The sequence below is a fragment of the Aplysia californica genome, unplaced genomic scaffold, assembly GCF_000002075.1.
Source record: "Aplysia californica isolate F4 #8 unplaced genomic scaffold, AplCal3.0 scaffold00415, whole genome shotgun sequence".
NCBI lineage: Eukaryota > Metazoa > Mollusca > Gastropoda > Aplysiida > Aplysiidae > Aplysia > Aplysia californica.
In genome coordinates, this window is record NW_004797685.1 from 590,795 (window position 1) to 603,047 (window position 12,253).

The 12,253-nt window shown below is 41.1% G+C and overlaps 2 protein-coding genes across 2 annotated transcripts in view; both read left to right on the forward strand.

Annotated features, from left to right (window-relative positions):
• LOC101861601 (kinetochore-associated protein 1) overlaps nucleotides 1–5,753 on the forward strand; it is a 32,971-nt gene extending 27,218 nt beyond the window's left edge. The window contains exons 22-24 of the mRNA XM_035971309.1: nucleotides 2,759–2,904; nucleotides 4,130–4,200; nucleotides 5,520–5,753. Coding sequence (XP_035827202.1) covers nucleotides 2,759–2,904; nucleotides 4,130–4,200; nucleotides 5,520–5,753 — 451 coding nt within the window. The remainder of the gene's footprint in view (nucleotides 1–2,758; nucleotides 2,905–4,129; nucleotides 4,201–5,519) is intronic.
• Nucleotides 5,754–5,929: 176 nt separating this feature from the next.
• Nucleotides 5,930–12,253, forward strand: part of LOC106012561 (kinetochore-associated protein 1) — a 32,985-nt gene continuing 26,661 nt past the window's right edge. The window contains exons 1-4 of the mRNA XM_035971310.1: nucleotides 5,930–5,936; nucleotides 6,182–6,384; nucleotides 7,472–7,600; nucleotides 8,704–8,823. Coding sequence (XP_035827203.1) covers nucleotides 5,930–5,936; nucleotides 6,182–6,384; nucleotides 7,472–7,600; nucleotides 8,704–8,823 — 459 coding nt within the window. The remainder of the gene's footprint in view (nucleotides 5,937–6,181; nucleotides 6,385–7,471; nucleotides 7,601–8,703; nucleotides 8,824–12,253) is intronic.

Genomic DNA, 12,253 nt, shown 5'->3' on the forward strand with positions numbered 1-12,253 from the left:
AAAACCGCCTATCTCTAAATCAATTCCCCCGTCCCCTTAAAAAAAGGAACAGCTGGGCTGCTTCGCACGAGTTAGCCTTGCCCACAATAATACCGTACATGAGTAGAAGTTTAGAAGCATCGCTGCCACGCTACTGAGATCCAAGCAGTCTAAAAATAGATTTTATCGATCGGCCGACACGCAGCGTGAGGCGGTATGCATTCAACCCGCTCGCTATTATTCCGTAATTGAGACATATTCTTGTTCGTTGTAATATAGTGATTTGAAAATGAGAGCACTATTACTAATTTTTTGGGGAAATTACTAATTTTCTTCATGGTCATTACTAAAAACCATGGAGATGGGTTTGCGGCCCTGTGTGTACCAGGAGAAAGATCCCAGTTGTCGGCAAAGCAATTTTTGAGCAACAGGTTGAAATGACTCTAAAAGTCGTACCTGGTAAAAAATTTAGTTGCATCAGAAATAACACTTTCTTAAAATCGTATTGAAAAGATTTTACTTTATTTTCAGTCTAAATATTTTTTAAATTGAGTATTTTTGCAACATGTTGTGCTTCACTAAAGATTAAAAAAGTGCACCAGAAATTATTGGGTCAACATACAAAGGTTCAAGCTGTTTTTCTCCAAACTTTGTTTTTAACATCCTGTTTTACAAAATGTGGCTGATCTTTAAAAAACCTACAGCCCCAGACATTGAAACAATGTGTGCACAAGTGCCTTGCACCATTGCTGAACTCTTATTTAGCAAGAATCCACAGTTGTAATTTTAAAAAATGTGGACTGTGACAGTGACACAGCTCTTTTTAAAAAATGTGTGTTTCAGTGGGGATTGTGATAAAATACATCTGTGAAAAAAACTGAAAAATCACCTTTAAAGGATAATATGTTCTGAAAAAATAGATATGTGTTTACGTTATTAAGCAGTAGAAATTTCCATCCCCATTCAGTCGGGTTCAGGGCTCAGGCCCAGGGCAGAAGTGTGCAACCCGACTACCTCGGGCTCAGGGCTGAATGAGTTAATGTTAATGAGATGTAAATTTAGGAAGAATTCTTTTGGTCAGAAAACTATTTACTTTTTATATATGTTACTGTTGTATTGTAAAGTGCTGAGGGCCTTTGTACCTAAGTTGTGATTGAGTGCTATATAGATGCCATTAAAAAAATTATTATTGTTATTATCATTATTATTATTATTATTATTATTATATTTATTATCATTATCATATTACAGTAGTCGCCTCCAAAGATCCCACGGCTTATGGTTCTGGTTCGCCCAAGATCCCGCTGTTTTGGAAAAACATAATTTTTATTATATCCCTGAGATCCCGTACTGAAGGAGCTACATTCGGCTAAGATCCCTCTGTCCAGGTCATAATTTAGTTGTTTTTTTCTTAAAAAAGAAAAAAGAATAAGAAACCTGGGTGCGCTCAGCTGATCAACCAAGTAGCGAAAATGTGCGATCATTGTATGGTCCGTCGCGTCACGGATCATTCACTCTAGTGAATGCGATCACGCCTCTGTTGTAAATCTCGATAAGCGGCTACCATGTTTGCCCCAGACAGACGGGATCGCACCTAGGTGTGAACTCGTCGATGCCTTGCTTTTCCTTATCCCCTCAGCTGTCCGCCTGATCTTACATCACGCACTAGGAGGGGAGGGCCTACAAGCAAGCATCAGACTGCTTTCCATCAAACTGAACTCGACGTTTATGTTTTCCTGACCATTGCTCTCGTCTTTCCGTTTTGCGCTCGAATTTCCTAGACAGACACGCGCCTATACTGTTCGATCGCCTCTGCGTAATGGGGTCATCTGTTGGCAGTGAAACTGCCTTTCATTAAAAAAAAATTTGGTTGCTGTGGTCAAAACACAATGAATTATGATGCCTCCTGACATGGGCGTGGAACTCTGTTAGAAATGGAAAGCAATTCATTTTTGGTCGGGGGGGGGGGGGGGGGGGGGGGGGCATTTATATGAAAACAACGGGCCCCCCCCGGGATTTTTTTTTTTTTAAAGGGCCCCCCCCCCCCCCCCCCCCCAAAAAAAAAAAAAAAAAAAGGGGAAAACCGGGGGCGGAAAAAATTTTTTGGGGGCGGGAGGGCCTTTATATTATAAAAAAAGGAAAAGACTTTTAGAAATTGGGGGCGAAACACGGAAATGGGTGTTTTCCCCCCCCCGGGGCGGGGGGAAAAAACCCAAGTCCCCCAAAAAACCCCCCCCTTTTTTTTTGCCCCTGACCCCCGGAAACCCAGGGGGGGGCCCCCCCCCCCGCCCGCCGGGACACTAAATTTTTTTTTTCAGACCTCCCATTTTTTTCTTTTTTTTTGGGGGGGGGGGGGGGGGGGGGCATTGCTTGAAGCTAACTGGTTCCTACCTGACTCAGTATTTTTTTTTAAAGCCCCACCCCCCGCCCCCCCCCCAAAAAAAAAGAAAAAAAAAAAGGAAAAACTGACGTCTGAAAAACACTTTTAGTGCCCAGGAGTCACGTCAGTTTATTTTAAAGTAAGGGAAGATCATTGTACAGATTGTGGGCCTGACCACGAGTAACTGTGGATTCTTCCCCCTGGCCAGTCGGCTAAGATCCCAGTTCGCCTAAGATCCCGCCTTTTCTTGCTCCTGAGCACCGGAATCCTAGGTGGAGACCACTGTATTATTATTATTATTATTATTATTATTATTATTATTATGATTATTATTTTGATGATGATTGTGGTGATGATGATGATCTGAAGATTATTACATTTAAAAAAAACTTATTTTAGGAAGCTGGTTAATGTGATGACTGAGTACAAAAAGTGTCCAAACATCCACATGGTGGACCTGGCATTTGACTTGATGAAGAGTGACAAGGAGACTGTGACCTTGTCCCTGCAGCTGCTGAAGCATGTCGCTGTAGACTGTCGGCTTGGTAAGATTTTGCTGTTGTTGTTGGTGGTGTTGGTGGTGGTGGTGTTTTTTGTGTTGGTGATGGGGTTGCTGTTGTTTGGTGGTGGTGATTCTGTTGTTGTGTTGGTGGTGTTGGTGTTATTGTTACGCTTATCAGGACGTTGAGAATGGTATCAGGTCTGCTGGGGTAATAATATAGATTGTAAAGCTAACAGAGTTTGCTGTAGAGTGGGAATTTGCACTATACAACTATTATTATTATTATTATTATTATTATTATTATTATTAATATTATTATTATTATTATCAGACTGTCCAGACTTTCCCGGAACTCACAGATTCGGCAGTCTGGAAGTTGAGAGCCTCCTGACATATATTACATTACACTAACACCAGTCACACTAGTATTTTTGTTCTCTGGTAAATCTGATGTAATTATAAGGTGAAAGATAAAGAAAAATTTGACAGAACCATTAAGAAAACCAGCAAGATCTCTGGATATGATTTTTTATAAGAATGGGTGAAATGTATAACACCACACGTATAAAAAAGATAAAAAGCATTATAAACGACCCATCACACCCCTTTTCCACACAGATTGTAAGATCATGCAGCGGCAGATATGTACCTCCCAAAACAAAGAAAGAAAGATATAAAAGAAGTTTTTTACCATCTAGCAGAAGGCTTTTGTCAGAATGAGCATAGATGTGTGTTGCTCTTAGAGTATGCATCTGTATTTAACCCCAAAGCTCTAGTATTTAAATTCCTGCATTTGGTTGAATGATGCATTTGATGTAAATGTACATTTTGTCAGCTTTACTTCTCCTTTCATATTGAATTTTAATGAGAGTACTATATATGATTTAAATTTTTAAAAATGTATACCTGCATGAGTTTTTACGGTCCTGTACAGCCAAGGAAAATTTTCCTCTGGGATAATAAAGTACTATCTTATCTTATCTTATCTTATCTTAATTACGTTGGGTGTCCCTGATAGGGTATTAAAAACATTGGCCAGCTGGAAACTGTCCGGCTGGTAAGATTTTGGTATTTATATAACCTTCTTGTGTTGCAAATGCTGTACAACTCTTACTTACTAAAACTAAAAACTTGTCTTCAGTCACACCAAACTAAAATCAGGAGGGGTCAAGTCAGCATGCTTTCTTCTTAAAGACCTACATTATGTTGCTGAAGAAAAAATTTTCAACTTAGAAGTCTGTTGTTTTTTGTGTGTTTTTTTCCCCCAGAAATTCTTCCTGAGGTTCTAAGGTTTTGCTCCTATTTGTCCGTGGTGGAAAATTCCTTGAGAGTGTGCCAGGTAAGATTTGATTTGATATTTGTTTTAAGACGCGGTATAGTCGGGCGCTATTCAAGTTTTTGGCATATTCTGTTATTGGTATTTTCTTACTAGCCTGTTTATATGCCTTGTTATGGAGGAAAAAATACCCTTTTATCTTGAATAAAAGTCAAGATATTTGCATTGGAGGTAGGGGTCACCCGATTTGAGAGGTAAAATTAGGAGAAAATGGCTGCCAAAGTTTGGTGACGTCCATAGCTTGAGAGTCCACGACCTCAGTGCTTTGTCGTATCTCCATTTTTAATTACAGTGAAAACAGTTTGTAACAAAGAGTGAGCTTAAGAAGAAGTCACATTTTCACTAAAACTAAATAAAATTTTTTCAAAATTCTTTGTTGATACCTCATTTTTACCAGCCTAGCGGGCTTAGTTGTGTGCGTGGGTACGTGCCATTTATGAAAAAGTCAGGTTTCTGCATACAGTCAAACCTGTGTAAGACGGCCTCCCATTGTCAAGGAGAAAAGTGGCCGTATAAGACAGGTGGCCGTCTTAGGCAGGACTGATCAAGGTGAAGAAAACAAACCATTCCCATCTGAGGTCCCAATCAAAAGTAGCCGCATTGTTGTTGTTGTTGTTGGTGGTGGTGGTGGTTTGTATTTTGTTTGTAATTTTTATTTTGTTGCTGGTTTTGCACAAGGGTGATAATAAAAAACGAAATGTATCAGACGAGGAAGACCGAGTGCCATGTTAAAACAAACACATGGGTCGCCACTACTCGGAGAACAAGCGACGCTTCTGTCACAAGTTCATGTTGACGTCCTTTTTTACTTTGTTACAGACTAGGTAAACAGTAACCATGTCATCTCACTTACGATTTGTGTATGAGTTCTGGGCGGGGCTTATGGGTTATGAGGGATCACACGCTTACCTCACCAGCAGCTAAAAATTGGTAGCTATTGGTCAACAGTGGGTAGGGGCCTTCGCAACATGATCGGTTGGAGGGACTACCTAACAACAACGACAGGTGAATTATGACGGCTCGCCCACAACGCAATGGGCCAATGCACAATTTATGACAAAACGTAATGGAGTCACTCAGGTGGCCGTCTTAGACAGGAGTTATTGCTTTGTGTGATAAGGGTTGTGTGTTAAAATATGGTGGCCGCGGCCGCGTTGGACAGGTGCCCGTTTTACAGTTAAATTATATAGAAAAAAATAAAAGGGGGAAATGGAAAGTGGCCGTTTGTACAGGTGGCCGTCTTATAGAGGTGGCCGTCAGGGCAGGTTGGACTGTATTTTTTTCCTTTAAAAAAATCCTAATTAGAAATGCCCATATTTCAGGATCATGGAGACTTTGAAGCATCCTTTGTGGACTCTTTGATGGCGGACTGGGGGTCGGATGATTTTGTGGAGAAGTCTCGGAACCTCCGTTCTGAAGTGGTCCTGACTGATGTGTTGGAGGGCTTTCTGTCCGCAGTGCCAGGGGAGGGTTCAATGCTCTCTGTGTCCACTCTCTCTGAAGGCGACTCCTCTCCTGGGGAGGAGAGTAACTGCAACAGTAACACTATTGGTTAGTTGTAGTTAAGTCTGTGTTCGGTTACGCTCTTTTTCAAAGTGTGCATTTGTGTGTGGGTGTGTGTGTGTGTGTGTGTGAGAGAGAGAGAGAGAGAGAGAGAGAGAGAGAGAGCGTTTATTTTGTGCATAAGTGAACCAAAAATTGTAACATTGAACACGTATATTTTCTCATCCAAATGGAGTGTGGGTGGTTGTTGGGTGCTCTGGTGTGGTTTGTTCCTTCTTTCCTATCAATCATTTGTTGTCCTTATCTCCCCTCTTTTTTTGTGTGTGTGTGTGTTGGTTACTCTCTTGTAACTCGTAATTTTCGGCACTTGTATACATATGATCTTATTGTGTTGCAAATTCCGTAAAACTAGGACTGACTTACTTTTAGAAGAAAAAAGCATCAAAATAGAGTATAGAAATGATTTGTCTTTTCTTTTCAGTTGCAAGCAGCAACTTCCCTGAGCCCAACCTCTTCCAGGCTTTGGAATATTTCAACAGCTGCGGGCATACGAGCCTGGCCTTTCAAGGGGCTGTTCTGGCCTCAACTCCGTCAAATCCATTTCTTCCCGTGAGAGACAAGTTGGAGATTTTTCAACAGGGCGCAGAATCTGCCGTCAGATTCTCTGCCAGCCTGTTAACAAAGGTAGAAAACCAAACCAAACAAAAATTCAAGGATTTCATGGAGATGGGGGGGGGGGGGGGAAGCACTCTCAGTTAATCTGTGGCCAATGGGCGATTGCTGTTAAGAGTTACCTCTTTTTTTCACAATGGCAGGAGTCCTTTCTGTTCTTTGTTTCAAGTATTTATTACTGTCTTCTTTTTTCTTTTTACTTTTTACGGGGTTTTGACGGGTGCTCTGCTGGTATGGTGAGCTCCTTCTTTCCTTTCAAACAGCTGTCGTTCTTATCTCTCCTTTTTTGTGTTTGTTACTCTCTTGTAACCCCTAACCTTTGGCACTTGTTACGAGTTTTAAGGCACTTGCAACACGATTAGGTCATACAACTTGTATGACCTAATCGTGTTGCAAGTGCCTTAAAACTCGTACTACAACTAAACTTTTCTGTTCACATGCTTTTGTTGTAATTTTGTTTTCTTTTTCGTTGTTGCTTTGTTCTTGCTATACTTTGTTTATGAGTTGTTGGCGGGTGCTATTGTGTGGTTACCTGTTTTTTTCCTTATCAGACATCTTCCTCTCTTCCCTCTTTTCTTTCCTTGTTACTCTCTAGTGACACTTTTTTAATTTTGGCACTTTGTGTTGCAAGTGCCTGAAAACTAAAAATTAAATTAGCAGTACATAGATATTCAAGGTGCTAATAATATTAATAATAATATTTTGATGAAAACAATATTAATAGTAATTGCATTTAATAGTGCAAGTCCATGGTCTACAGCATGCTCTATGCGATTTACAACCAGTATTACCCTAGCAGACTCTAGAACACTCAGAAACATTCTAATACTAACTGATTGTGTTGCAACTGCTGTAAAACTTTTACTAAAACTACCCCCCCCCGAAAAATCCGTGTGGGTGGTTGGCGGGTGCTCTGGTGTGGTTTGCTTCTTCTTTCCTTTCAAACATCTATCGTCCTTATCTCCCCTTATTTTTTATGTTTGTTACTCTCTTGTAACACCTCTAATCTTCTGGCACTCATATGACCTTAGGCAGTTGCGAGCGCCATAAAACCTCTACTAAAACAAACAAAAATCTGTTTTTCGGCTGACTGGTGCAGATGCTAGGCTCGCAGCGCGTGGACCTCCTCCTGGCCCTGTCCCATCTGACCTTCCTCCCGACACGCCAAGGCTTGACGCTGGTGAAGAACGCCGTCCAATCCTGCAGGACCAACTACAAGAGGCTGAAGGTAATGGCTCGTGAAGGTAGTAATAATTAGCCCCCTTAGAATTACAAAGTTCTCTCTGACATTTTTGGCCGTTTTGAGTTATTAAGACCTTGAGATCAGAAACCAAATGTCTTATCTGCTCTGTTGAAATTGTAAAATTATTCGGAGTCGTCATCAAGATATTCAAAGAATTGCATTAGAAAAAGCGTGACACATTTTGAAAATTAAAATTTTTTACATCAAATTTCTCAAAACAAGGTACTGAGCAGATAGAACTTTGTAATTCTAGGGTAGTGAATTTAATATAACGAGTTATGAAGTTGAGGCTTGTGGAGGTAATGACTTAGGAAGAGGGTGAATGATGGTGGTAACGATTTATGATGGTAATTATTTATGAGGGAGGTAATCACTTGAGGTAACCAGTCTTGAAGGTAATGACTTGGGAAGATTATCAGTCACGATGGAAATGACTTGTGAAGATAATCAGTCATGAAGTTAATGACTTATTAAGATAATCAGTCATGAAGGTAATGACTTGTGAAGATAATCAGTCCTGAAGGTAATGAACCCGCTCTAACGGCCGCTTGTTCAAGACAATCACCTGCATAAAGGACCACTGCCCACTTTCCCTTTTTTTCTTTTTTTCACTTTCTATATTATGATAATGCTGTCTCAGACATCCACCTCTATAAATAAAACAACCACTTTTCTCCCAGAGACATCCACCTGTATAAAACAACCACTTTTCTCTCAGAGACATCCACCTGTATAAAACAACTACTTTTCTCCCAGAGACATCCACCTGTATAAAACAACCACTTTTCTCTCAGAGACATCCACCTGTATAAAACAACCACTTTTCTCTCAGAGACATCCACCTGTATAAAACAACCACTTTTCTCCCAGAGACATCCACCTGTATAAAACAACCACTTTTCTCCCAGAGACATCCACCTGTATAAAACAACTACTTTTCTCCCAGAGACATCCACCTGTATAAAACAACTACTTTTCTCCTTAGCAATGGATGGATGACCTTCTTGGACATTTTTGACTGCTTTGACTGTACTGGTATCCCAAGTGACTGTTTTGATATTCCTGTAGTATCTTTCTCCTCCCCCCAGCAAGTATCCCAAGTGGCTGTAATGGCTGCGGAGATGCACCAGGATGAACAGCTGATGGCCGGCGCACAGAGGATGACCCGCTCTGCCAAGTGGGGGAACCGGCTGCGCAAGATTGGAGTGGTATGTTCTGTTCTGGGAAAAGTGTTTACAGGCCGCAAAAAAACTAAAAATTGATACGGTTATTAAAAAAGAGAACAGAGGAACAACGTTGTGGGGAAAGAGTTTACAGGTTGAAAAAAAAAAAATTGGTAAAGTTATTAAAACTTCCTTTACCAGGGGTTTCTCCTCGCCTGAACTGGGTCTTATCTGTGACCTACTTTCTGATTCTACCTATCCTCAGATGAATTAAAGGTTTTGAGTTCAATTTTCAATATCAGCTACATGTGTTATAATATGCGAGGCATCATGGTGAAATCAGGGGTTCGCCGACATAATGAAATGGAAGAAACAGAATTTTTCTCCCCTTTTGGCAATTTTTATCAATTTTTCTATCTTTGGCTTGACGCCTTTCATGTCCATTTAGACACAAGTTCCTGTGAGGATTTTACCGAAAAACATTGATTAAAGGCACAAAATGTAAATTTACAGTTTTCATGGACTCTCCAGCTTGGAAATCACCAAACTTTGGCGACCATTTTCTCGCTAATTTTACCTCTGAAATCAGGTCATCCTTCAATCCAAAATGTCTCCACTTCTATTGAAGATGGATGTGTAACTTTTTTCATTGAAAGCAAGACAAATGAAAAAGCTTTAAGATGATAGCTATAACTCCATATGCCCAAAAATTGACGAACGCCTGATTCCACTCTGTGGTGACACATATATATGAAAATAAAAGGGAAATAATGACCTACCTCAACATGTTGCTAAAAATTAAAAAATGATCGTTTTTCAGCCTGAGATTTCAGTTTCGTTTATTACAAAAAAGTATGAAGCACAAAGTGGTGAGCAGTGGACTAGGCTCGTGATAGTGAGAGTTAAGGGGACAACAGAGGAGCAACGTTCTGAGGAAAGCATTTATAGGCTGGGGAAAAAAATTGATAAGGCTATTTAAGAGGACAACAGAAGAATTTAGCTCTGTACATGAGGAATGCCAGACTTCAAGTATGATGAATGGAGGAGAAGAAGAGGAGGATGAAGATTTAAGAGGTGGGACCTCAGAATGTACGTCTATCTCTGATTGGAATCATGCGCCAAATGAGATGTTTAGCGTGAAATGTCCTTTGTGGGACCGCTAGTTGTTAGTTTTGCAGGTTAGAGTTTGATTAGTTTTGTTGCCTCCAAAATGTCCTTCACGAGACTTTTGAGCGGGTTGTTGGAAGTCACTACTGGTAGTCCTTTTTTTTTTCCTTCCTTCCTTCAGTTGTCTCTGTCCGTCTATCTTACTTTTCCCACTCTCTACTACGAGGGATGTCCAGAATGTAAGTACAGTTTTAAAATAATTATAAAAGAAATAATTTTCTCAATCAAAATGATTTATTTTGGAATACCTCATATATATGACTACTTCTCCACATAGTCACCAGATCTGTTGAGGCATTTGTCCTAGCGTGGGACGCGCTTCTGAATGCCCTCATCACAGAAAGCTGCCGCCTGTGATGTCAGCCAATGTCGAGTCTCTCCTGTAAGATCAGCGTCTGAGTCGAAGTCCTGCGTGGCCAAAAACTTTTTCAAATGCAGGAACAGATGAAAGACACTGAGAGCCCGGTCTGGGCAGTACAATGGGTGCTTCAACACTTCAACTGTTCCCATTAGAAGGAGGCAATCAGGTTTTGGGTCTGTGCAGACTTGTGAAGAGTTGCATTGTCGTGAAGCAGAAGAACACCGTCGCTGAGCATTCCACGTCTTTTGTTCTGAATTGCTCTACGCAGTTTTTTAAGTGTGTTGCAGTACACATCAGAGTTAATTGTCATCCCATTTCCCAAAAATTCTACTAAAAGAACTCCTTGCCTGTCCCAGAACACTGTACATATGTATGACCTGACGTGGCCCGCTTGAACTTTTTTGGCTGGGGGAAGTCCGTATGCTTCCACTGCACCGACTGCTTGTTTGACTCAGGCGTGGAGTGGTGTAACCAGGTCTCATCCCCTGTCACAATATGAGTAAGAAAGTCATCTCCTTCGTCATTGTAACATGTCAGGAATGTCAATGCACTGGCAGCCCGTTGATCCTGATGCGCTTGTGTCAGCTGCTTGGGTACCCAGCGTGAGCACATCTTTCGACAATCCAAATGGTCAGTGACGATTTCATGCAGAAGCGACCTTGAAATCTCAGGAAAGTTTGAAGAGAGTGAGGAAAGGGTAAAACGCCTGTCTTCGCTTACCTTAATGTCAACTTTGTTTATCAAATCATCAGTGACCAAAGATGGACACCCACTCCTGGGTTCGTCATGCACATTTTCTCGTCCCTCTTTGAACATGCGAACCGATTTCCGCGCCATGCTTTTGCCCGTTGCATTTTCACCATACACTTCAGAAATCTGCCTATGAATGACGCTAGGCTTCGTGTTCTTTGCAGTCAGAAAACGAATAACAGACCGAATTTCACTGTCAGGATAATTTTCCATCTTGGAAGACATGTTGAAGCTTCAAAAGGGTGTGGGATGTTTGATACAAAATGTGTCTGTGTAAACTGGCGGGGAAAAAACTGGGGGAGATGTTTTTCAAGCGTTGTAGGTAGATTGTTGTTTACAACGGCAAGATAGAAGCTGAGGGCTCTTTTTGGTTTTGTATTGAACACATCAACTCACTGTGGTGCGAAATCGGGAATATCCTAACCCAGTTCAGAGAGATGTGATAATGGTACTTACTTTCTGGACGTCCCTCGTAAATGGCATAATTCTTTCTCTTTACATAAACAAACAAGAGATGAATTCATCATGGGGCTCTCGTGGCCTAGAGGTTAAGGTGTTGGCCTCTCATTCAAAGGTCCCGGGTTCGAATCCAGGTAACGACCGAAAAATTTTCTTCTCTAAAATTGTCTCCTTTCACCTCCTTTCCTGCTCTCTAACAATGTTCTGTCGTCTGCTTTCATTTCCACTTTCTGCCCCCACCCTCTCACCTCCTTTGCCCCCTCCTCTGGGCTCCTGACTCTTTCTGCAGCCTTTCTACTGCTACTCCTTGGCTCCTCCTTACTGCTGTCTTTCTGCCACACCCCTGATCTTCTGGTAGGAAAGATCTACACCTAGCCTTCTTGGACAAGGGCGAAAAATCTCGGAGGGCCCACGTGCAAGTTGCGCACGTTAAAGATCCCTTGGTGGTCTAAAATGGATAAGAGTAGGGTTCGGCCGCCACCCTGGCAAAATTCGAAATTTTCTACCAACTGAAAATATTAGATGTGTCCCGCGCGCTCATACGACCTTATGCAGTTGCAAGCGTCGTAAAACACTTTATAAAAACAAACAAAAGAATTTATCATGTTGCCTCCCAGAATTTCTCACGAGAGTCTGGTCCTTTCTATGTAGATTGTTTGTGTTGTCTATGGTGTTTTACTCTTTTCTATTAGTGAAGAAACAAAAGTTGTCTTTCCTGACTCTAAACCTGGATTCTTT